Consider the following 27774-nt stretch of genomic DNA (forward strand, 5'->3'; position numbering starts at 1 on the left):
ATAGTTGTACAATTTTATTGAACACTGAGGTAACTAAAACATTTTTAATGTTTCGGGTGCTGAATCTTATTGTGACCTCCCGTTGACCACCGCCAATAGCACCGCGCTGATGCTGAGTACGAATCACGAGTATTTTTTCACCTGTATTGTAGAAACTACAAAAGCACCACTACTGAAGTGTTAAAAAGGTCCCAAAAGATCTTGATATTTGACAAACTTCTCACACAAATCCTTCAATTCATTATTAGGGAAAGGCAAGAAAATTTCGTTATTTATGAGCTTTTCTTGTGTTAAACTGTTCAAGGATCTAAGAATTGAAAACACACAGCGTTGAAGATGTAACTGTAAAAACCACTGAAACTCTCAGTGTTAACATGAATCTAACTAAGTATCTGCGTAGTTGCATAAGGTGTGTAGTAATGGGTTTAAAAAATATACTTGGTAATCCTTTTTTTTCGGCTCTTGGGGGGGGGAGGTGGTCCACGTCGTCAGCAAAGCAGATGAACTGGTTGGATTTATTGAAGATCGTGCCCCACATGTTGAAGCCTGCCCGTTTCATAACACCTTCTAGCGCAATATTGAACAGGAGCCAGGAAAGACTATCGCCTTATCGAAGTCCTTTGCGTGTTTCAAACTGGTCCGATCACACAGTACTATACACTATCCATCGTTGTCTTGATCAGTCTAGTCAGTTTCCCGGGAAAACCGTACTCGTCCATAATCTTTCAAAGCTCTTCGTCGGCCATGCAAACATGGACAGCACTGTGTGGTATTCATTTAATTTTAAATGCTATAGTTTTTTTCTAGTAATATTGATTATTCCACTAGGGTCAAACTTTTGTCCCACCTTACTCTATAGAAAATATAGAGAGATTAATTTCAAGCCTTTGTACTAACCATGGTAAAAAGTAAGTACGTTTTACTTTTTATCTTATTGAGCAATGTTGGATAATGCTGCAACAGAGTGCAAAATTCCCCTCAATATCATTGATGTTAAGCTTTGCCGGGTTTATATTTTCCCTGAGATTTGTCGTTATCTTAATTGGCACGTGCTATAGATTACCATTCGTTGATCAAACATCGTTGATCATAATCAAACAATCTTGACATGCGTCTGTGATATAGTTTGATTTTTAAACTAATTACAAGATGTTTTACGACATAACACTTCAGAATTTGAACATACAACTTTAACTACTGGATGACAACTGATGATGCGTGTGACATTTACTTTATCCCTTAATCCAAGCTGACATTGAGTTGTAGGCGACCGTTTAAATACTTTCATAGCCAAAATTGATACAGACAATGAGTCAAACCACATCAATCACTCTTGAAAAAAAAAGTGGCCGATGCCATGCGCTTGCCAACCTACGTAATGGAGAGTACGTATCAACATACTATCATTTGTCCAGTTTGACGTTAATCCAGGCACGAGTAAGCATACGAAAATAATCTATCCAACTCAGTCACACTCGTATCGCCCGTCCGATATCCAATCACGGCGTTCGGTCAGCTCTATTGAAAATAAAAATCTGTGTTGCCTTAAAACACATGGATGATCGATAACGTACAGATAACGATACAGTTGATGGTCATGGAAGGCTTCTGCAGGGGCAGGTAGCAATCCGAAAACTGCTCGAATTGTGCTTCCGAATTTGGTAACCGCTACTACACACTTGCAAGCTTCAATAAAATTATTTCAGTTTTCTGTCAAAATTCGGTCCGGGAAGGTGCCCCTAGAACGCTCGGGTCGGTCGTTTGAATACTTGAGTGTTTATGTCTATTTTTTGGATGATCCAAAATTTTGAGAATATTAGAGAGGTGCCGAAAGATTGTTGAAACGGTCGCATCCTGTGTATAATATCGAATGAAGATTGGTTCCTGTGCTTCATCTAACTGAGAAGAGTCAGGTGAAGAAACGTTGGGTCCACCGAAGGAGTTTGCAGTCATTCCTGATATCTAGGCACTGTGTCATCTTTTATTAGGAGTTCGTCTATAGTGCTATGGCTGCTATCAAAAATATTGCTTAGCAGTGCATTCCGAGCAAAGTGCATACCCTGTTTATGTGAATGGTCCATATTGTTTCGTTTACCGTGGCTGTAGGATATTGGTACTGGCCATCTGTGGTGTTGTCAAATATATTAGTTATCGGAAGATCTGAAGATTATAGTGTAGTAAAAGAAGCAGTGCCATTCGGAGGCAGAAGATGAAGTACTTCAGTAAACAGATAGCATATCTGATATTTATGCTTGTTAGTGCTACCCATAGTGCGGTATTTTACGTTCAACCAGACGAAAATTCTACTGGTAAGTAGTATAAGAGGATATCTAATCTTAAGGTGAAGGTAAATCGAAGCCAAAATTTAAATTCTAAAGAGCACAAATCTGGAGAACCGAACATCCGTTTAAGCTTAAAACTTAATCGATTGGTCACTAACTGGTGGTGACCAATTGATTAAGTTTTCAGCTCAAACGGGTGTTGGGTTCTCCAGATTTGTGCTCTCGAAAATTTATGGTTTGGCTTCAATTTATCTTCACCTTAAGTAATTGCTCTTATATTTGGTTATGCCATATTTCTCGAACACATGGAAACGTTAACGTTATATTTGCATGACTCCATGCATTTGCAATAGTTTACTTAGGAATATTATGTTATTATAAGATTTTTGTCAGCTTTAATAAACAGTAGAAAATAAGGGCATGCGATATGAGTATTTTCCATGGCGATACGAAACGAAACGATATGCGGAATTTTCAACACTGTACGTAGCGAAACCAAACGAATAATTGAAATATTCCATAAGAACCGTTACGAAATTCAAATCCTCACGAAATGTTCCGAAACGAAACGAAATTTAAAAAAAAAAAATACGCTAAATTTGTTTGCGTGGTGAGAATTGGTGAGAATAAACATTCAGTTCGCTTTTCTCTCAATTACTGTGTATGCACACTAGGGCGGTTCAAAATTTTAAAATGTTTGAGAATCTAACCTCCCATATGTTTCTTACCATCCTTACCATAAAAATAGTGTTCTGTGAAATTTTCAGCTTTCTAGATGGTGATTTAAAGGTGGCCCAAAGACAATGTAGGTTTATATGGAAATTACTATGGAAAAATTTTGAGATATGTTCCAAACACGCTAGTACTGTAATGTCAGTACTAACTTATTATCCCATAATAAAAATTCATTCTTCAACCACCTAGTACTGTAATGTAAGTACTAACTTATTATCCTATAATAAAAACTCATTCTTCAACCACCTAGTACTGTAATGTAAGTACTAACTTATTATCCCATAATAAAAACTCATTCTTCAACCATCTAGAAAGCTGAAAATTTCACAGAACATTATTTTTATGGTAAGGATGGTAAGGAGCATATGGGAGATTGGATTCTAAAACATTTTTAAAATTTGAATCGCCCTAATGCACACCTTGTACCCCTAGGACATTACTTAAAAACTTTAAAACGTAAACGAGATTTAGCCAAACAATGCTAAGGGTGACAGGTTTGTATCCCGGCCCGTTTTGGAATCTTTTCGTGTTGGAAACTATTCTGATTTTCAAGGACATACCGACATGTCTTATGTCTTGTTTGATAACAGACCATCCAGAAATTTCATAACGTTGCTTGAGTAATGTTCAATAAATGTTGAGCTTCGAAAGTATTTAAAAAAAATATGACAACTACCCAGACAACCAAAATGTACGTATAAAGAAATCACCTGGAGGCTTTATATGTGCAAAATTTCACTTATAAGATGCCGCGAAAAGGCCTTCTACGTACAAAAGTGGAGGCGATATGCGTGCATATATTATGTGATGATTAATAACATACAATGCGAGTGTATAAATATTCTACTGAATTAACCTGTGATCTTATGCGACTTAACTTATGATAACAAATGTTGATTTGACAGCTGCTACGGATTGATGCGACTTACTTTGTACGAGTTTACGAGACGAAACAAGATGTATAAATGAACTCAGAAAAGAAGTGTTTTATGCGAGGAAACTCATCAAACTGACGAGTTTATCCACGGTGTTTTGCGGGTTTGATGTAATTAGTATGAATAAACGAGTTGTAACGTGAACTTTCATGCGATTTCTGGTTGTCTGGGTACTAGCGATTGAGCTCCCATAAAAACTGTATAAATTAGGAATGGTTCAAATATTACGTAACGCAACAGGATGAGGAAGGGGGTCTTACGGTCCATACAAAAATATAAAATTTTCCATACAATAACTGTTACGTGGGGGAGGGAGGTCTAAAATTGGCAAATTTTGCATTACGTAATATTTGAACGAACCCTTAGTGACGTAGGGTTATTTTTTGTTTACGTCATTTCTCTTTACTAATGCTTCTTCTTCCACACCTTAATTTATATTATAATTGGCTGCCAACCTACGGTCTCATCATATCGTCATCTGTAAACCCGCGGCAATCGCAGGGTTTTTGGTTATAACTTTTTTTTATATAAAATACGACACAAATTATCCACAATTTTACTCACGATTTCCGGCAACACCGGTACAGCACTTCACCTGCATAATCAATGTTCTGGAGTTACTCAGGTAGCGGACATCATACATGCGCGCTACTAGCTCTCTTCTTTTCTCCGACTGTTCTTATGCAGAGCAAAAAGTGACGACACTATTTGCTCTGCATAAAAACAACGGGAGAATAAGTGGAAGAACTTATGCGCGCATCATTGATCTGCACCATCTGATATAATTCGTAACATTGAGGATTATCACCTCGCGAAATTATTGCGATAAGGCTTTTTGACATTTGTGTGCGAAATTTCGTTTTATTCCGTTTGTTCCAAATTTCAGCAATAGGGTCCTAAAGCCCTGTCCCAATTTTAGTACTAAACGCTTGAGTTTAGGCCAAAAACACATGTTTACTCAATTTTCTAATGTTTTCCGTTGGTTTAAGCCCAAAAAACATTTTTTTAGATTTTGTCACATCCTTTGGCTTAAACTCAAATTTTGGGTGTATTTTGTTTTCCGTGTCCCTTACGAAATGTCAGATAGGAACAACCCCCGTGGTCGGACTAAAACCCCTGTGGTGTTTTTGTCGACTAAGCGAACGTCAAACATGATCAAAAGTGTCAAGGTTCATTTATGGACCAAATTTTTAAATTAAATTTTAAACATGATATAGCCATTATTTGAGCGGGAAAAATTGCTAAAGTAGTTACAGTAACATGCTTTTTCGTGTTATTAAATAAAAACAAGATTTCATTAAAAATTTTAGGACCCAATTTGGCGAAACGAAACGAAATCGTAAAATAAAAAATCCGCTTGTTTGAGTTCCGTGGAATTACGCGAAATTTCGTTTCGAAGCGTGTTTGACGGAATCATTCGGTATTTCGCATACCGCACGGTGTGCTGGAACACACATACTATCGAACTTGCATGAACCTCATATCTTTTTTCACTAAAAGTTAGCCTTGGTAGTCAAAAAATGTTTGCGGCATATTAAAAAATCTTTTATCGGCAAAAAATTGAAAAAAGTCGATTTTTGTATTTTTGACCTTTCGCCATATATGGGTCCATAGAAGAATATTAGAATTACACCAATTTGATTGAATTTCAACGGATAAAAATCAATTTGACATATCTTAAACATAAAATAATTATTAAACATTTCAAATTGAGCATAATTTCTTCCTACAATCACACAATATGACCAGCCCATCGTGGTATGCCGTTTTTCATCGACTTCAGTTACTGATATAACGTTATGAAAATTTAGAGTTAACATACTACAATTCATCAATCTGAGCATGCTAAATAATTTTAATCATTGGATTTCTTTATTGTATATGAAACTTTATGAAGATAGTAGAAACGTAAATAAATTATACAATTATATAAAGCTAAAAATAAAGAGCATTACTTTGTTTTGATCTTGTAAAGCATTTTCACTCTCATTGGGCTCGTTGTTTAAAATTTTTATGAAAGAGTGGAAGATAAAGAAAGATTTTTACGTTGAGCTTTATGCGATATATTTACATCAAAAATTAGGGCTTATACATTTTTTGTAAAATAACGTTACGTTTACACAAAAAGTAAGGTTTCGATAAAGAACATGTAAGATTTCAAACCAAAAAAATCTATGATAGCGTTACAAGTGAAACAATATGCAATATCTGTGAAGTTTTCACGCAAAATTGTATTGAAATCTTGCAGCCGCTGGTTGGGTGCATTTCAAAGAATCTCACATCATTATCGTATCCTTTGTGACATTCACCTACCTGAAACCAAACACTTAAATTTTTAAAAGACAATTTACACCGTCTTCAGCCAAAGGCTGCATAGACTGAACGATCACTAACATTAGGCAACGGACAACACGAAACAGCCAGTAGCCTAGCGATGAAATTTTCGTTTGTTGAAAAGTTTTCACCGACTGGAGCGGGAATCGAACCCACACTCCTAGACGACTGACGCCGCTAACCGCAAGGCCACGAAGCCCACATGTTTCATGTTTATGACATAATCTCGCTCTTATATTACAAAGCCATTCGCTGTCAATCGTGTTATAGTGAACCCCCTTTCAAAACTTTTGTGTATAAATACATGAATAAAGGCTATAAACTGCAGTGTGTAGCTTATGTGCTTCCATATCTAGGATTTCATATTTTGATTGAGAAACTTGGTCGTATACGTCAAAATATGACAGACAATATAATCCATGGGTATGAGAACAAGACATCAAATGTAAAATATATTCAAAATTTGTGATTTCTAAAGAAAACATTGATTTTCACCGCATCTTATCATCTTGTTGCTCATATCGGGCTTATTATTTAGATCTATTTTTTATGTAAAACACAGCAAATCAAGGCTTTCTTAAATCTACAGATTTCCAAATCGTTAGATCGGAAACAAAATATGTAAAATAGTTGAAACGATATGCTGAATGACTGAGGAAGTGCTCATGGAACAAGCAGTCTCCATCCCAGTTGGAACGTTTCACCAGAAAGAATACAATGTGTTTTTATGAATAGAATACTATTCTGAAGGTCAAAGTGAAATTTATGGTTATATAAAATGCGGCATACCGCCATGGGCTGGTCATATAGTGTTAGTGAACGTAGAAAATGATGCTCAAATTCAAACTTTGGATAATTCCTTTGTCCTCAAGATATGTCAAATTGGTTTTTATCCGTTGAAATTCATCAAAATTAGTGTAACTCTAATATTCTTCTATGAACCCATATATGAGGAAAGGTCAAAAATGCAAAAATCGACTTTTTTCAATTTTTTGCCGATGAAGCCGCAAGCTTTTTTTGACTACCAAGGCTAACTTTTAGTGAAAAAAGATTTGAAGTTCATGCAAGTTCGATAATATGTGTGTTCCAGCACACCGTGATACCCTTATAAGAAAATAGTAGAACAAACCTGGAATTTCGCTAAATTAAATTGTGATCATAAATTATCCCATCATAAGACCCCCCCCCCCAAATCAACGCGATTTTTTATATAACAGCAACAGTGCATTCGTCGACTTCATCGTTCAAAATCGTGGGGAGTTCGTCGTTCAAATGTTTTGAAGTTCAGTATAATCAGTTTACATTTGGGTTAGCTAGAAGCATCTCAGGCTATTCTGCTTCTTAGTCTGTTCTGATCTTTGTCGACAGACTTTGGGACGAAATCTGCCTCTCAGCGTTTTATTGTTGTAAATCCGTCCATTGTTGTTTACTACGGGGTTTCTTTGCCATTTGACCATTTTCATATTTCTATTTCATATTGCAAGTACAAAGTACTGTATGTCATGGAAAGTTGAGACATTTCCCAATCTCAAAATATCTTTGATTGATGGGAGTCGTACCAACACATTTGTAGATTTGGAGACTAAATTCAAAAGTTTTCTGCAGGTCGGGGAAAATAGGACAAAAGTATGTTTTCATATTTTCAGGGATAACATTTCTTAATTGAATAGCTAAATACAATCTTACTATTTGTTCGAAAACTGTCATTCTAATACATTATTTTCCATCGTATCGTTTAACACATTTGACAAATACAGTCAATTCTCCCTTACTCGATATTCTGTAATTCGATATTTCCCCTAACTCGATGAAATGCGTGGTCCTTTCAATCTAGCATTCTTTGATCCCTCTGTAAGTTGATACGTCTCTAACTCGATGTTCCCTAACTCGATGCTATCTGATTCAGTTTCCCATGCAAGTTTACCTCCCTCACTCGATATTTTCATGAAAAGTTCCAAATATCCTCCAAATGTCAATGAAATGCATGAATTTGAATATTATGATCATACTAATCATACTAATAACTAAAATTATCAATTTTTGTTTACTGTCTTAAATGCATAACATTGAACTTATGTTAACATTTCATCTTCAACGTACATTTTCGAGAACTCCAAACATTATAAAGTCAATAGCGGCGCCGGTCACGTTCTTACGATCATCGGGGATGGGAAGGAATGTTGGTGTGACATCCATTGTTACTAGAGACCGAGATCACCTCTGCATCTCCATGGTTTTCATGGAAAGGGGTTTTGTTAGTGGGGAGGGAACATAGCTGCATGATCAGGATTCCAAGGTAATCAACCAATGTTTTGATGTGATTTAAAAAAAAATAACTTTCAGTTCTACGGTTAGTCGATACTTTTAGCGCCGAGCTGCTCAAAAGTTATTTTTTATAATGATAAAAATCAGGCAAAAGGAAAGGCATAGGTATTTTTATGTTTATGTAAAAGAGTTTATGTCGACACTTATCGTGACGAACTGTTCATATTTTGTTAAATCAATTCATTTATCTAGCATTCCAACTGTAGCCGTGATACAAATGCGTTTCATAATATACATATAAAATAACAGCATGAAACGAGCTCACCAAATTGATCATCCATCCTTAGATGAACAGCTGTAAGCAAAACCAGTATGTGCCGCCGCCACCTTTTCGAAACCAACATGTTCTAAGCTACCTATAGCGTTAGCGTAGTTACGGTATACTTCGTAGATTGGATACTAGCAATATTCATGTTTCTCTTTGATAATCTCATTTAGATTGTTTTCAAGAACAAGGCTGGGGAATGAACATTGATCCAATCTTGAACAAGAATACCAATAGCATGAACATCGCTATTCCCGGCCACGCCCATCTTTACCGTAACTTGGGATAGAGAAAGGCAATGTTAATGCAGCACTTACTTAGCGAGAGGCCTCCACTCAGCAACACCCTCATAAGTGCTACGGAGTTGGGGGTTGAAAAGTTCTGAATTCACCTGCAAGCGGGCGATAGACTTAAGGCATTTGTTGTTTAGGTGTATTACTTTAATGTCTTGAATTTCGGCTATTCAAAGAGAAGACTTTTGTTATTTACTGTATAAATAATTATGTTTCGCGTGTTACTGATAGAAAAACCGTCATTTTCATCTCAATAATATATAAAAAGCAAATAAATAAAAAAACGAAGAACATGAAATTCAATGAAAAAAAAAAAAACGCCACGCTTAAACTCAAAAAAAGCGAAACAGCAATCCGACAAAAAAAAAAAATTCGCACGTTGTGCATAATCTAAACTCCGAATTGTATCGAATTAGTTGGAAAGAGGGACCGAATAAAATGCAAAAATTGAACTACATACCAATTCCTTCGGATACAGGACTAGTGAAACACATCTTAACAAATGATTAAAACGAATTTGTCCCGTTCTATAGTTATCGGGATTTTAGTGTTCTATTGCAAGCTAAATTACATCTAATTATTAAATAAAAACAAGGAACAAACTCACCGGATCACCAAACAGGATATCAGTTGTTGAAGATGATTGTCCAAATCCAATTTCACCGCAAAAAGCAAGTAGCTAGGCGCGGTTATTTGATGGATAAAGCGATATGCCACACTAGAATTAACCCATAATCTCAATTTTCCATTCAATGAAAAGAGCTTCGAAGCATTTTGCAAACCACAAACACAACGCAATTGCCACACCGCACTTTTTCTTCAACCTCTTTACCAGTAGCGTAGCTACGGGGTTGCGGTGGGTGCGGTCCGCACCGGACCCCGAGCTGCTAGGGGCCCCAAAATTGTGATAGGAATTAATCATATATTATAAATTTTAAATGGCTTGTAGAAAACATTCTAAGACCCTAAAACCAAATTGGACATGGCAAGAATACGCTTTGTAAGAGTCCTAAATCAATGATACACAGGGTCCCCTTGATTATCCCTTATTTTTGATCATTCACATTGGCTATATTTAATGTTGGCCTAGGGCCCCGTTGAGACCATGGCCTTGGCCCTCCTTATTATAGGGGCCTTTACAAAAATTCGTTATGTAAATTATTTTAATTTGAACTGGTGTTGACTATTTATAGGTAATTGCAGCCTTGAGATAGACTCATGTTCAAATGTTAAAGATGTAGAGTCTGAACAACGATCTTGGATTGATAAATGTTTTCTTCATAAATTTTGATTTTCAATAATTTACCCAGGTTTGTAGGATTAAGCATTTTATACAATCTGAACCAAGCATCGATTTTAACCTTTGAGATAGTTTCAAGAGCACGAATATTGCTTTTTTTCATCTATTATTCATCTAAAAATTATTCCATTAGAGATAACTCTAAGTATTTATCCTGCGAGTCTGCACTGGATAATAATGATTACTTCTGGCCCTTCTCCTGATAAATAGTGTTAAGAAGTATTTTAATGATTCCTTGACGGATTTCACTAAAGTAATTTCCAGTGATTCCTCCATGATTTTTTTCATAAATCGAGATTCTTTTCGGTATTTGAATCATTCAATTATTCTTACCAGGGGACGGACCTGGTGTAGTGGTTAGAACACACGCCTCTTACGCCGAGGACCTGAAATCAAATCCCATCCCCGAGATAGTCACCAAAAATTTCAGTGACGACTTCCTTCGGAAGGGAAGTAAAGCCGTTGGTCCCGAGATGAACTAGCCCAGGGCTAAAAATCTCGTTAATAAAGAAAAAAAAATTCTTATCAACATTTATCCAAATTTATCCTCGAGTGACCTTCAAAACCTTTTCAAGATATTTCTTCTGGGAATTTATTGGAGATTTTGTCATGGATTTTACCAAAAATTTGTGATCAAATATATCCAGAGCATCCTCTAAAATGTCGTTGAAGAATCGCTAAAACACGCCCAATAAATGTTCTAGGAGTTATTACCGAAATTTTTACTGGATTTCTTTTAGTTTTTACATTAGCAATTACTCCAGGAAATTTGAATTGCTTTACAAACAACTCCAGGGATTCTCTTATGATATTTAGATGTTTATTTTTTTTTAAATATGCCCTTTGAGAGCTTCCTTAGAATCTCTCACTGGTATTTATTTTAGTAGTTTGCGATAATTCCTCAGACTATTGGCAATCCTTTTGGATTCCTCCTTTATTTTTTCCAGGCAGTCCTTTTTGGATTCGTCCTGAAATTAATTCAGGCTTTGCTGGGAGTAGTTTTTAAAGCGATGTATGCAGTAATTTCATTAGACTATTGTAAGTGATTCCATCAGATTCAATTCCAGAATTCCTCTTAATATTCCTTTTAGCAGCATTACAAGGAGTTTCGCAAAAAAAATCTTCCAAGAAATTATGAAATTCCACCAGAGTTCTTAAAATATATACTTTACTTCTCATTCGAACTTTCTTCCAAAATTTAACCGACAATTTTTCTACCTCTACCTCTATGAATATCTCTGGGAATACCTCATGAAATAAAATCAACTATTCTTTCAAACATTGTATCTTTATTTCCAGGTAAAATTGTATAAAAACACAACAATGTATTTTTTGACAGATACCGTAAAACGGGGTAACTTTGATAATGCGGGTAACTTTGATAATGCGAGACTCTCAACATACTAAACGAAATAAAAAAGTTCCTGTTAATCTGTTAAGCAAAACGAATGCAAAAGTAAAGAGTATTAGTATGACACTTTATGTTAAAGCTATTTCCGTTGGAATCAAGTGCATTTGAGGATTTATATGCAAATATGGAAAATTTATAAGATTTTAGCAATTTTTAAATGCTCTCAAACAATCTGTTCTGCGACCACTATTTGATGAAGTCATAATGAATTCGTCACTTATACTTGATAGCATAGTTATAGTAGAACATGAATTCGGTCTCAAAACTCTTAGCGAATACTATTTTTACAAACTGGAACCATTTTTGTAATCTAAGTCAGAAATTTCCATATAGCGTTAAACGCCTAAAGATATGCAACGCCCTACAAATGTTCTGTAATTCATTCAATTTTGTTCGAGTGATGCTTCATTATCAAAGTTACCCCAAAACAGAAAACCGACTTTCAATTATATGAAAAATTATAAATCCATTAAGTATAAATCTTTTGGTAATCTATCAACTGGAATCGATAGTTGGGATACCAGTACTTGTTTTAAAAATATGAATTAAATTTCTTTGAAACAGCATGCATAAATATTCAAGTTTTCTTCGAAAAAAACTATCAAAGTTACCCCGTTTTACGGTAATTGTAATTTCAGGAATTTATCGGGCGAATTGAAATTTTCCTTTGAATTGTTTCATGATTATTTTACGACTTTTCCAAAAGTACAACGAGTAATTGCTAGCATACTCCTATAAAATTTTCAAGGTATTCTAGTCATATGAAAACTTCTGAAGAAGTTGATTCACTTTTTTTCTTGTATTCCACAAAATATCGCTCCAGAAATTACTCTACGACGGAAATCCTGGCTACGCCCTTGTATGAGTGAGCTCATGCCGGTCAAATGTAAATCGTTTTCAAGAAAATATTGAAGTACATGCTAATTTAAAATTAAAAGGTATATTCAATTTCATTAACTTCAGGTTTTTCAACGCAGAGACTATGCATTAGTAGAGTAAATCTACTTTATTGTGTATCTAATAGAGTGCTTTGTGAAGCCCAAGCGGGACAGTTCGGTTTTGCGTCGTCTGATTGATTTTGCTGACGGATTCGCGCGTGTTTTCGTCGCCGGAGTTTTTTTTTTTTTTTTGTTTTGGAGCGTCTTGCTGGGTAGGTATTTGGGAAGACGGTTTGTTTTCGGGACGCCAAGAAGTTTTGCTGTCAGTGTCAGTTTTGTGTTCAGTCGAGAATGGATTACCAACTTGTGAGTTCGTTTCATGCTTATGATAACACCTTTTTTCTTGAAAGCGTAACTTTTATATAATATTAAAACAAACTTTGTATGGTTCGTCACTATAAGTGTCGGCATTATGCCTTTTTCTTATACAACTTCAATATACATATATTTTTCTCTTTTTGACATTATTAAAAAGTATCTCTTGAATTGTTCGACATTGTGAATGTTGACGTATTTTCTAAAACTTCTACCATATCGAGACAAAATGCACAGTAATACTCATATGTAATTTTCAAACAAACTATGTATGGTTCGTCACTACAAGTTTCGGCATTATTCCTGTTTCATTTAAGTTAAAATATATACATTTAATTTTCAGTTTTCGTCATTAATAAAAACGTCTTTTAAATTGTTCGACATTGTTGACGTATTTTTTCCAAAAACTTCTCGAGACAAAAATACAAAACTAGCTTTAAATACAAGTCGTATATTTCCCCCTTGTCCATGGATCGCATCACCGACCAGAGGTGACTCCCAGATCTTTTCCTCCCTCACTAATAAACACCTTTCCCGTGCTGATTGTGGAGATGCAGGGGTATTATCGGTCTCTAGAAGCAACAATCATTACAACCTGGGAGGGAGGCACCGATACTACACACGAAATATAAGACAACGTTATTTTGAACTGCAAGATAACTCCAGCTTGCCAACAACAATCAAGGCAGGCTTCGAGAAAATCGGTAGTTTCGTTTTGTTGTGCACCTTCGATCTTTCCTGACAAACATGAAAAAAGGGCCACAGTTTTCTATGCACTAAATATTCATTTTCATTGGAAAAAGTGGAACGATGCGTTTTTAAATACTTTATGTTCAATCAGATTAAATGGTACTCACGTGACATTACTTGCGTTATGTGCATGAATTGATTTTTATTCGATTTTTATCACTTTTGAAGAAATACGAAGATGTGTTTTAATCAGTTACGCGCTTTTTTCATGTTAGTCCAATGTTTGAGAGCTGGGCTCACAGTGACAGTTCGTGACAGTGGAATCTCGGCTCACTATGACGTACAGAAATTTTGTATTGGTTTCTCCCTCCCAGATTACAACCTAACATTCCTTCCCCATCCCAACTGACTGTAAGGACTTGGCCGGCGCCGTTATTGATCAATAATATTAGATCAGCTAAAATTGCACTTCGAGAGTAAGCGGAAACTCCCATCCCTTATTCATTTGGATCGTAGTGCAATTCTTACCAGTTCCGATCAATCACGGAGTAGCAACCATTGACATGTACAGTCAGTCTATGCTATGCTTTATCTTATTGTGTAGCTAATATTTACGATACCATGGCGGTGCATCCCTCTATTTTAAGGGCCACTGCTTTTTACACACTATTAACAATGAAACATTCTGCTGTCATTAGTAATCACTTATCCGTTGCTGAAAAACTTTAAGTTCACGTTCTCAATCACATCACAATAACCACACTTTTCAAACTCAAAAAACTAATCGGGTGGCGTAGTGCCAACCGAATCAGCAGCGGAATCGTAAGAAAATATTACGCAGAGCAGAACGCTAAAAAATGTGACAAGCAGCTTCAAACGGGACTATTTGCGACAAACCTAGATGCTTTTATATGTTTGTATCTATGTATTTGGATGTTGTTAGGTTATCAGCATGCAACATATCATGACAATTACTTTTCTAATTACTTCAAAAAAGCCAATGTCGTATTTTACTTTATAAATGATTGAACAAAGACAACAAATCGATTTCGTGGCAATTTTGCCAATCTACTAATGAGCGGAATGTAACTTGTAGCTTCAAAACTATTAAAGTGTTAGAAACATAAAAAATGTCATCAACTCGGAACTTCGCGTCACCGAGTTTTGAGTGAAAAAGATCATTTTGAACTGAAATTTGTAGGTGAAGTTCGTTGTTTTTCTTGTAGAGACATCTTCTGTTATCTTCAATTATCTCTGTTTCTATAATAATATGTTGAATTGTTCTTCAAATCGAGAGGCTTTATAGCAAAACGATGTAGGGTTATTGGTCCATTAATTAAGGGTGTTCCTACAGGTAGTGCCATTTTCACGGATTGTATTGCATTAACCACAGAACCAACACTGCCAATCGACGTATTGGCTTGTTGATACACGAAATAGTTGAAAACAGCGTTCAAATTGCTTCAAAACTGATGAAATATCACTAAAATTGGTAAAACTTTTCTTGATTGTACCGATAGTTGCGGTAAAGTGTTCCTATAGTGGAGGATTCCATAAGAAAACAACGGATACCGCAACTATAGGAACACCAATTAAAAATATACCGCAACTAAAGGAAAAGTGTACCAATAGTGGAGGTATTATTTTTCACTGACATGCCATTGGTTACTGCGATGAAATCATTTTTCTCATTAAGTCAAAAGTCGTTACTTCCCGTTACAACATTATTATGTTCATTAATTGCGCATCGTGAATTTAGGCGGTTAAATAAAGTTCAATCGTGCTTAGTACCTCCACTATTGGTACATCTACCCTAACTAACAAAAAAAAACTATTTTTGAAAAATGAAAACGGCCATGAAGTTTTTTAGCTGTTTTATACTCCATACAAATATAAAACTTTCTACGAACTATAATATATTTCCGGTTGCTGATTTAAATTTCCAATTTATAACATGACTTCTTTGTCTCCATTTTCAGTGTCGATAATCTCAAATGACCCTCAAAGTATACCGGTGGCTCCAACACCACAGGAAAGCCCCCCGGGTGGCAGATCGCTGAACGTTCATAACTTCATCTTTTCCGGAGAATCCCCACTGGAATTGACGCTGGACGAACGAATCGAGCTAGAGAAAATTACCTGGCACTGGTATCCCTATCGGCGGATAAACTACGTAGTGCTCGAAGACGGTCAGAAGGTCGAACTGCTGTGCGACCAAGGATCTGCCATAGACGAACTTCCGGACGATGTTTTTACGCGTAAGTGGCAGAAGCTTCTAGCAGCAAGATCGATCTAAGCGTTTAACAAAAGGTGATATGTATTCGCGTGATTTCAGAGGAGCAGCGATTGCAGGGTGCGATTATATTGCATTTTATTGGCGCTATCTATTTCTTCACACTGCTGGCCTACATCGTGGGAGAATATTTCCTTCCTTCGGTTGAATGCATTTGCGAAGATCTTAAGTTGACTCAGGTAAGCTAATCGATCACTTTGAATTGTGAACTGATATCCTATCGGCGGTCAATTTGACCGTGTTTTGATTTATGGCGTGATGTGCGGGTTGTGCGTAACATGATTTATAGCTGCGGGAAATGAGCTTGGATTCGGTTCGGAAATTGAGGATAAGAAAGTGATTGACTGGAGCGAATAGTAGTAGCTCGAGTGCTGGAGGAGCTGATAAAATTAATATGTATCTTTTCACTAGAGATACAATGGCACGTGAAAGGTGTGTCCTACAATGAAAGATTGTCTTTCTTTCTGTCAGGCGATAACACGTGCAATGGAATGCGTCTTTGTTGTTTGTCAACTACTTATGTTCGTGTGTGTGTGTGCTGGTTGGATCAATAGGGGGAGTAGGGGCATAATGAAAATAAAGTGCGAAATGGATACGCCCTTATTTCCTGAGAATATGATAATTACGTCTACGCACTTTATGAAAATTGTATTGTAGAGGGTTTATGGACAAAAGGTCGAAAGACAAAAGGTCGAAAGGACAAAAGGTCGAAAACGATTTGCATGGTGGGAAATTTTTCCTTCTTTAAAAAAAGATTTTCGATCTTTTGTCCCTTCGTTTTTGTTCTTCGACCTTTTGTCCTTTCGACCTTTTGTCTTTCGACCTTCTGTCCTTTCGACCTTTTGTCTTTCGAGCTTTTGTCATACATTCATTGTAGAGTAATGCGGGGCAAAGGTTTGTACCATGTTGATTTGAATTACCCGGACGCTTCAAATCTCGTCTTACTTCACCAAAAAAAATATTATTTCGTCAACTTTTTTGGATGCAGTACATAGAAAACGTTATAATTGTGGGTCCCATGCGAGAAAAAATCGGAATTAAGTCCAATAAAATCGTTAAAAAGGCTAGTGTCTAGCTTTCGAAGCGTCCGGCAATTCGAAGCAGCTCGGTACCTAACAAGGGCCTTCCTTAGCCGAGTGGTTAGAGTCCGCGGTTACAACGCAAAGTCATGCTGAAGGTGTCTGGTTTCGATTCCCGGTCAGTTCAGGATCTTTTCGTAATGGACATTTCCTTGACTTCCCTGGGCATAGAGTATCTTCGTACCTGTCACACGATATACGAATGCGAAAATGCAACTTTGTCAAAAAAAGCTCTCAGTTAATAACTGTGGAAGTGTTCATAAGAACACTAAGCTGAGAAGCAGGCTCTGTCCCAGTGAGGATGTTAATGCCAAAAAGTAGTGGTACCTAACATTCCGTAGAAAATATCAACCTTTGTGAACCTATGAACAGGTTTGTGTTTTACGGTAATTATTTCAGACTAAGTAACTATTTCAACAACTCTAGCGTGATCAGTAACAATCAAAAACAAAGTACGCCTCTCCGTTTTCTCAAATGATGTGAAATTCCACTCGTGGAATTTACGTTTTTTATGACTAAAATCATCAAAAATCTACTGAACTGCGTTGCACATCATATCTTCAAAGTATTTATGATAAGTGGACGAAATGTGGAAGTTTTTTTTATCATCTAAATTCTTAGAACAAATGATGGGTAATATGAACACCGAGGCCGGGTGAATACTACACACTCCGAAAAAATCATGTGATGTTACATCTTCTGGATGCACATAAAAGAAGCGAGCCAAATGACGTGGATTTGTGTCACATTTTAAATACGATGGTGTCTGATTCGGGAAATGTCAATCATAGTGGCATCGTTTTCATGTCCTTCATCATGTAAAATTACATTCTTCGTTCAATACATCTTTCAGAACACATTTTTACATCATTTCATCACTTACATCATGTGTCATTCAGTCATAATGTGAATTACGTCCGCAGTAATTTTCATTATTTCTAAGAGTGTACAGGATTTTGTTTCGATCAGACATGGACAGCCATCCAAATGGTCGCGGCTAAACGTCACATCGATTCCGGAATGTCTGTGAGATATGCATTGATCATGTACCAGATGCCAAGAATCATACCACAACCCGTTAATTTGAATGGTGTTCATTTTACCCCCAGTACATGTTCATTTTACCCCCAAGTATATGTTCATATTACCCCCGTTACATGTTCATTTTACCCGCATTGACTCTATGGATTTTTTTTTTCAAAATTATAATAATGTTGATAGAATTCTGTTTCCATCACATTATTTAAACTTGTTGCATTGCATAAACATCTTCTTCAATTCTGAGCAATTTAAAAAGAATCTGACAGCTTCATCAGCAAGTAAACATAAAAATTGCTTTGGATGTTTATTTTACCCCCAGTTCCCTTTAGTGTTGCCAGAGTTTCTATTGCGTGAGCTGAAAAAAAAAACACTGCAAAATTTTGCGAGCTTTCACGCCAAATTACTCTATATGTTCGACGTTATAAAAGTTCACTTTTTGCTTCAATTGTCTTTTGAAATTTGACATTATTTTTTCCTCAACTTTAAATGGACGTATTATAAATGTGGTGGAAGAAGCTAATTTTTGAGAAAAGTACCAAACCTAGTAAAGTTTATTCTTGCTAGTGTGATTGACGATAGGTGATAGAACAATTTATTCGAAAAGCACGATTCTGATGTAACTTTTCCGATCATTTCACTTGTTGTTTTGAAAGTGATGAATTGAGATTTTTTACAACCTTCAACTTAAAACAGATGGCAAGAGACTGGGTTGTGGTTGATGAGATGATGAACGATTTCAATGTACCATAACATTTTCTGTTGAGCGCCTGGTTGGGGCAACATGCACTCCATTGGTCAGGGCAGAACAATCCATTCCAAAATAAACTGTAATCATGAAATATAGGTCATTTGAAGTCTTTACTAATGTATTTATGCACAATTGTATTATCTTGTAGACGAAAATCATCCAAAACTCATGTTTTTACGATAAAAAAAATACTTTTAAAAAACGATGGTGCATCTTTTCTTTGTTCAGGTGTGTCATTAATCAATGTTGTGGAGCGTTCTACCCCCAAAAAGCGGCAACTTCAGCACCTTCTGTGTTCAGTTTTTTTCGCTTTCCTTTTCAATTTTCCACTTGGGACCATTTTGAGAACAGTTCTTTTCACAGCGAAGTACTCTGTCTTTTGCTCTTCGAGAAAATTTGAAAACAATGGTGCCAGTCCTGTGAATTTTGACAGGTACTGGCACCGATGTTTTCAGTTATCCCATAAGAGAGAAAGAGAGCGATTTTCTGATGACGTCACCGTTCAATGGGCCATAGTGAAGGCGCATTACGTATCGCAGATAGATAGGAAATGATACAGGTATTTCATATTTTTGAATATCTGTTCCTAAAATAGTTCTAATGCAAATTGTATACTTAAAAATTATGCAAGCTTGCCATTATCGCATAACAGTCAAAATTGTCTAAAAATAGTCATAGGCCCGTGGATGTGGTTTAATGAGGATAAACTTAACATTCAGATTTTTATTTTTTCTCATAATAGTCTACTTTTTCTCAACGATCCTCTTTTATTTCTTGTTATTATAGACGGATTCCATCCAGAATGAGTCAAAAAAAAAAAAAAAAAAATAAATAAAAATCGTGCTCGATAGTCTTCGATTTGAATTAAATTTTGCACATGTTTTTGGTACGATAGAATAAGTGTTTTCCATAGAAAAACTCAAAAATAACTTTTTAAAATGACCTATAAATTTTTTCATGCAACTTTTTTGAAAAATTCTTACTTCGAAACTGTTGATTTTAGAGAAAATTGTTCTATGAAAAAGTTGTAGTGAACCGTTTAGACTATAAGAAAAAAATATACACTGAAAAAATGTTGTATTTATTTCCACGAAAAAATAAAAAACAAAACCAGTGTTGCGATGGATCTTTTTCGTGAACGATGATCGACGCATCTTCGTTGAATTCGCCAAAATTCATTTTTCATTTTTGCGTCACGAAGAGCATCGCAAAAAGCGAACGGATACAACGCCGAATAAGCAAAATGAACACACCGATAAGTTGCTCGTGAAGCCTTTCCACTCGTAGGATTCATTTATCCACGCGCTGTTCATTCTCGTGGTTCATTGCAAGGTTGCTTCTTCTGGCAAAGTCAAGCAAAAACTCTGCGGGTTGCATGGTGTACAGAGTACATGCAGCCCAACAAAAGCACGCTTGAAGTACAAGGCATGAGCGTGGCTGGGTGATGCTGATTATGGCTTGGAGTGCGACCGCTATTGAGCTAATTGTGCAACAATTTTCTGGTCATGCTTAAGTACAATTGCAACATAAAATCGATGACATGTATACGAATCGCAAAATGTACTGTTTTTGACACTTATTATAAGTAGGATGTAAAAGTATAGCATTAAACTTTAAAAACAAAAAATGCTTTTGTTATTTTGTTGTTGAGTTAAATTAAATTGACCTAAATGTTGTTGAAAAAACATGAGAGGTCTGGATGATTTCGATTGCAGGTTTTCTACCATTTAAATCGCATGGCAAACACGCCTCTAATGGCGCACAAGCTTGTTGTGAGCCTGCATGAAGATGATCGAAGTGAATAGGGGTTCCTGGGGTAATATGCACCACTTAAGGAAAATGTGCCGAAATGAATACTAAACAACATGTATGTAGTGTTTTAATACACGAATCTAGTTGGTTTGGGTTCACCCTACATGGTGTTGAGCGAATTTTCATCATTATTAATTTAGACTGTTGGGAAATTTAACACAAACAACTTTTGCGTGAATTAGGATTTATGCGGGGCACGATGCACCGCTTTTTGGGGCAGAACGCACCACAACATTGAGGCAAGACGCACCTAAACAAAGGGGCATGATGCACCACAACAATGAGGCAAGATGCACCATCGTGTTTTAAACGTAATTTTATTTATCGTTAAAACACGAGTTTTTGATAGTTTTCGTGTATAAGATGATATCATTGTGCATAAATACGTTAGTAAAGACTTCAAATAACCTAACTTTTGTGATTGTAGTTTATTTTGGACTGGATCGTTCTGTCCCAACCGATGGAGTGCATGTTGCCCCAACCGAGCGCTTAACAGAAAATGTTATGTAAAATAGAAATCGTTGTGTAATTTCGCCAAATCATGTAATCAGCAACTTACATAGTCTCTAATCATCTGTTTTATGGTGAAAGGTTGTGAAAATTATCAATTCATCGCTTTCAAAACAACAAGTGAAATGATCTGGAAAGTTACATCAGAATCGTGCTTTTTGAATTAATTGCTCTATCTCCTTTTTAAGTTTTCCAAAATGTATCAAATTCTCAGGGTGTCAACAATTTGCAACGTTTCATAGATCCGCATAAAGTTTTTCTCTCAAAACTCGTTTATTTCAGAGAAACTGACAGGGTGCGTTTTGCCTCGGCAGTGCATATTACCCCAGGAGCCCCTATTTTCCTGCTCTTCACGAAGAGCTTGCAGCGTAGATCGTATCACTCACACACATTACCAAGCTATGGAAAATCACCCGATGATAGCGTTGGGAGAAACAAACATCCGAAAATGAAACACGAACGAATGAAGCAACCGAACGGTTGTTCGTGTTTATTCGCAGATTATGTTTTGATGCTTACGAAAATTCATCGTGCTTCGCGTTTCCGATCGCTGTTCAGCAACATTGAATAAAACTTAAATTTTAAATTACACAAAAACTCAATTTTTAATATTTTTAATTTTCACCATAGAATTTTGTTAACAGTTAACAGATGTTTGGGACAAAGTTTCATGATGGAAATTTTTTTTAATAAAAATGATTTTCTAAGAACAACTTTTGGACGATTTACAAAATTTATTTTTTGTCAAAATTAATACGTTCTGATGGTACAATAAAAATCTTAATTTTTTTCTGAACCATAATGATTATATGGATAATTTCTCTAGAAGTAGCCATTTTCGAATTATATCGAGTTTAATGCAAAAAATATTAGTTGAATATTGTAATAGGCCATTTCATTTACATTGAAAAATTACCCCAAACAAGCGACATATATCTATTTAACCCTTATTTCACTTGTTTTTCATTTCATTCGCTATATTTCTGCAATTTGAAGCTCAAATTTTGATGAAAATTATATGGCAGAAAAAACATTTCCATTATATCATGCTTCACTCCAAAAAATTTTGGCCTCCATGATATCGAGAATATAATTATAAATGTAAATATAAATTACTGTATTCAATAATAAAACTTGAGTAATACGCCTAAATGTAGGCAATTTTCAATGGAATTTTCTATCGTCTAACGGAAATTCAATTAGTTCGACAAAATCACCAAATTGGTACGAATTTTGATGGTACATTCTGTTTTGGGAATATATTTCAAGCATCCTCACAAATTTTCAGCCTAACACCATGCCTGAATCCTTGTTTTTTTTTCACTCGAATTCATGGTACTAGACTCGACTTAATGGAATTAAATGGGATAGTACTAAACAGCTCAAAGATTAATTATCTCAAAAGTCTATTCATTTTTTTCCAGACTACCAGACTACGGATACACTGGCTTCTGTTTTTGCCCGTTGGTCACATAAGATCCACAATACACACTAAGCTCATTACGGTGAATTTCACCGTTATCTCAACAGCTAAACAGTTCGGTGAAATAAAACACCGTAATTTCGTCGGAATTTTACGGATTCCGGTGATTTTTTACCGAATCTGTAAAAATTCCGTATAACCGTACTCCGTTAATTTATTTCACCGAATTGTTCAGCTGTTGAGATTTCACAGGAATCCGTTAAATAATTTGTTTGATTTTATTCGAAGAAATTATATGGGCCGAAATAAGCGATATAACGTGTAGGTCTACAATAAGAAGTCCATAGGTCGTCCGTTTCTCAAGCCACTATCAAAGTAATAGACACTTCTGAAATTTACTTGAATAGCGAAATTTATTTTAAAAAAGTTAATAAAAAGACGAGACTTTTCATTTGATTTAAGCGACGCTGGTGAGCATGAAACTTTTGTTTTGCGGATACCTCAGGAGAACTTAGAAAGATGATGTCTTCGGTAAAGTTATTCAGCAGCTCTAGGACTATCATTATTCTAGCCGACAGATTCGAGATTGTGCCACCAGATGGCGCTACTGTGAATGAAGCTTTTGTTTTGCAGATATCTCAGAATCATGACCCCTTAGAAAGATGGAGTCTTAGGCAAAGTTGTTTAATAATCCAAAGGCAATCATTGATCGTGCTAGTTGATTTTAAATTTTGTCACCAGGTGACGCCAGTGAGCATGAAACATTTGTTTTGTAAAAATCCGACCACATAGAAAGATAGCGTCTTAGACATAGTTGTTCAGTAGCTCAAAGGCTAAACTATATAAGTCTTAAAACTCGAGATTGACTGAAATAATAATAGGGAAAGTGGTGGTAAAATGAACACCGAGCCTTTTACCGAAAAAAAAAAAAAACAAATTTCGATGAATTTTCATCACGCACGGACGATTTAGAGCATAAATCGGAGTGTTCAAGTTGATACATAAGTCAATTAAAGTGAAAACATCGACGAAAACTAAGTTTTTTGAAGTCCACGTATGGAAATCAGAGCTGACGTAACATTTAGCTCGGAAGACTTGAGGTTTTTAAGTGAGGTGAATATTGTTGTCATATGATGTCAAATCTGATACTTTGATAATGGGTTGAATGGGTTACAATCATGAATAGATTTGATTTGATTGATTTGACTTTATTAACGAGATTTTTAGATCATGAATAGATATATTTTCGGTAAGGCATTACAAATTTTCAGAAATATTTGTTTTGCTCACGATTTTTTACCACCAACAGCTGTTCATTTAACCCACATAGTGCAGGCTAGCGCCAAAAAATATGTGGTAACTCAGCTATTTTAGTCTTTATGCATGTAGTGCTATAGATAACATCCCTATTTTTGATGTTGGGGGATAGAACTATAAAAAATCCTCGTTTTCCTATTAGAAACACGATGATTTCCTTAAGGTATTCATTTTACCATCCCTTCTCCTAGCCCTTGGCCTACTGAACAAACTATGCAGATAACGTCATCTTTTTAAGTTGTCAGGCTACTGAGATATCCGCAAAACATTAGTTTCATATAAATCACAAATAAAGTACAACAGCGCGACAGCCCGAAGGTTGAATCGACCACAGCAGGAATCGGCCTCTTCGTTTCTATTTCAGTTTTATATCTATATAAATAAAAATGGAGTGGTGTTTGTATGTCACGAAATGGCTTGAGAACGGCTCGATGGATTAGAATGATTCTTCCATAGTTATGTTCCTGAAGTGTTCCGAATTGTTTGTGTATATAAAAAGCAAGGGATATTTAACGGGAAAGTTGAAACAACAGGAGTGAACGGAAATTCCATTTTGCACGGAGCGCTCCATGGCGTTTTTTAACAGCCTACTTGATGGCAAGACGAAGTTTGCCGGGACCACTAGTACTTAATAAAAAGAGACGTTCCTTAGCCGAGTGGTTAGTGTCCGGGGCTACAAAGCAAAGCCATGCTGAAGGTGTCTGGGTTCGATTCTCGGTCGGTCCAGGATCTTTTCGTAATGGAAATTTCCTTGACTTCCTTGGGCATAGAGTATAATCGTACCTGCCACGCTATATACGAATGCAAAAATGGCAACTTTGGCAAAAGAAAGCTCTCAGTTAATAACTGTGGAAGTGCTCATAAGAACACAAAGCTGAGAAGCAGGCTCTATCCCAGTGAGGATGTAATACCAAGGTTTTCAAACTTCCATCAAAATAAATGATAGTTTCTACCACGATATACCTCCCGAATGAGCAGTAGAGAAACCTGATCCCAATCCCTACCATGTCCTTCCTTCAAAAATTGTGACCACTAACCTCGAGTTGCCACGAGTACCCTAGCTCCATCCCGTACTAATTTTGGTACTAAAATGTGAATAAATTGTAAATAGTACAAAAAATGAGTTTCGGCTCCGTAGAGCGTTACACGCGATTGAGCCTCAAATAAATGAACTAGATATAAAAAAGATAGTTTGATCAATAATCGTATCGGCACTGAAAAAAGCATTTTTTTAAATTTTTATTGTGCCGTAAAACGGGTAACTGTTCCACCATTTATTGACCTTAGATATACAACAGATGATTTTGGCGTTAGTTTGGGTAATGTTTTCTTTTTGGTTGGTTTGCTGGAGGTAAACATCATCTTCTTCTTTCTGGCGTTACGTCCCAACAGGGACAAAGCCTGCTTCTCAGATTAGTGTTCTTATGAGCACTTCCACAGTTATTAACTGAGAGCTTTCTTTGCCGATTGACCATTTTTGCATGTGTATATCGTGTGGCAGGTACGAAGATACTCTATGCCCTGGGAATCGAGAAAATTTCCTTTACGAAAAGATCCTCGACCAGCGGGATTCGAACCCACGACCCTCAGCATGGTCATGCTGAATAGCTGCGCGTTTACCGCTACGGCTATCTGGGCCCCTAGGTGAAAATCATATTACACGTCAATATAAACGTTTTGATAATTTAATGCTCAAGCACTAAAAAAATCCAAAAACGTTTTGACTACCCTTGTGGGGTAACTTGCAATAGCAATTTTGATCTCAATTGTTTGATATTTCTTGCCATTGTCGTCGAAAATACATGAAAAGGCTAAATTGAACATATATTTGTTCAGTAACATTAAAACTTTTGTAGGTACCGCAATCAATTCAATACACGTTCGGTACTAAATATTAGACTTCTGACCCAGCACAAACTGTTGAAACCAATGCTCAGATATGACGCGGCTTGTGCAAAACTGATAAATGGCATTTCTATGAAATTGAGGTGTCAGTGTGCTTAAAAAATGTAACAACTCAAGATTTAGAGTAATCTTCATATAGTTTCGCTCTTCCCTTCTAGGTAGGCTTTTGTCTTATCAGTATTTTAAGCCCGGGAAAGTGACCAAGGTTGCCCATACTATCGTAGCCTCAATGCAAACATGATTGTTATGTCTTTGTTTCGCACTATTTATAATAGTTCGCATAATCTAATCCTTCTTCCTGAACTGATAACGTCGATTCTATAATGTGTAAATGAAATAATAGTAAATTCCTGAGGTATTAACAACTTAAAAGTGTTCTTAAGATACCAACAATATTATGGCATTCTTGTAAACTCTCGATGCATATAAAGCACTTGAGGAACAGCTTTGTCATAACCTAATACTTTACATTCAATTGAATTTAAGGGACATTTCAAAAGAGCCGCGAATTCTTTACCTGCCTCTCGCATTGTGCTAAACCTAGATATATCATTCGATAACGTCATGAGCTAAAGTACCGCGTGCACTGATTGCGTTCTGCTATTATTACACGCTCATCACGACAGGTATTTGTCGCGGCATCGAGTGCCTTTACTATAGATGGTTCCTCGTCGTCCGTCGTCTGTGGCGGCGTCCACCGTTTCTTATCACGTAGAATACAAGCTGCTTGTCTTACTTCTCCACTCAACAATCATGGCTCGTTACCGTAAAATATGCAAACACGATTCGGCAGGCGACAATTATGCATAATTACCAAGATTGACTTTTGTTATCCTCCTAAGTGGGTTATCACTCTATAATATACTAACATTTAGTGTCGATGATGATATACGGGGATTAGAGGTATAATAAGCTTACGGGATATCCCCTTTCTGAGAATATATAAATTTCATAAAAATTTTGTACACTGCATAAAAACTGTATTGCATATCAACTGTCTGTCGGAGGAAGGACCTGATTAGTTGTTAGAATGAATACACCCCTAATGGTGACGAATTCCTTCGGGAGGGAAATGAAGCCGTTGGTCCCGAAATGAACAAGCTCTGTTCTAAAAATCACGATAATAATGAAAAAAAAAATCATCTTATACCGTCAAACAAAAAGATTGACTAGCTTCTTTCAGCTTCAAATTGGTATACGAGCAACTCAGTGGAAGAATCTTATTTTTGAGCCTTGTGTTATCAATAAGATGGAACATTTTTGAATCAGAAAAATCGAACCGTAATAATCTTAATTAACACCTCCAAATTTGTTCATTTGGGCCAAATATGCTACTGTGAATATTTGAGCTCACCGAAACCGTCAACAAAGCGGAAACTTGTCCATTTTGTCCTGATACTGTTCTACTTCCCTTCTTCTCTACCCCATTTTCTATCTCGTTTTTTTTTCTGACATTCCATATAATTTTTTATGAATGGAACACGTCACAATATACGGCTGGACACTACCTCAAAAATTGAAATAAAAATTCATTATTTTTTCTTTTGTTGCAAATACTTCTACTCAAAGAGATAAATTTTCAATTCAATTGAACGAATACTGAATCGTTGGGAATTTTAATTGAATTTGAATGAGATTTAGTAAAATTTCATCGATTTTTATCACCATTATATGAAAAGATAATGGTAGCAATATGTTGCTGAATAGATTGCAGAACTACTTGGGCACTTCCATGATTTTTTCGGCTAAGGGTTTTTCCTTGGCCGAGATATCTGGAACATTGCAATAATACGACGGCATATTGTGGCCAAATAAGAGTTCGT

General features: G+C 36.1%; 1 protein-coding gene across 2 annotated transcripts in view; it reads left to right on the forward strand.

The window, feature by feature from the left end:
- Positions 1–1691: 1691 nt before the first annotated feature.
- The window catches only part of LOC5565483 (sodium/potassium/calcium exchanger 4), a 47038-nt gene continuing 20955 nt past the window's right edge, over positions 1692–27774 (forward strand). Inside the window, exons 1-3 of one of the 2 annotated variants that reach the window (XM_021851058.1) lie at positions 1692–2309; positions 15803–16081; positions 16159–16295. In XM_021851058.1, coding sequence (XP_021706750.1) covers positions 2210–2309; positions 15803–16081; positions 16159–16295 — 516 coding nt within the window. In that variant the 5' untranslated portion in view covers positions 1692–2209. Of the gene's footprint in view, positions 2310–15802; positions 16082–16133; positions 16296–27774 lie in introns of those variants that run through there. The other variant, XM_021851059.1, reaches the window with a different exon arrangement.

The sequence above is a fragment of the Aedes aegypti genome, chromosome 3 (assembly GCF_002204515.2).
Source record: "Aedes aegypti strain LVP_AGWG chromosome 3, AaegL5.0 Primary Assembly, whole genome shotgun sequence".
In the NCBI taxonomy this organism is placed as follows: domain Eukaryota; kingdom Metazoa; phylum Arthropoda; class Insecta; order Diptera; family Culicidae; genus Aedes; species Aedes aegypti.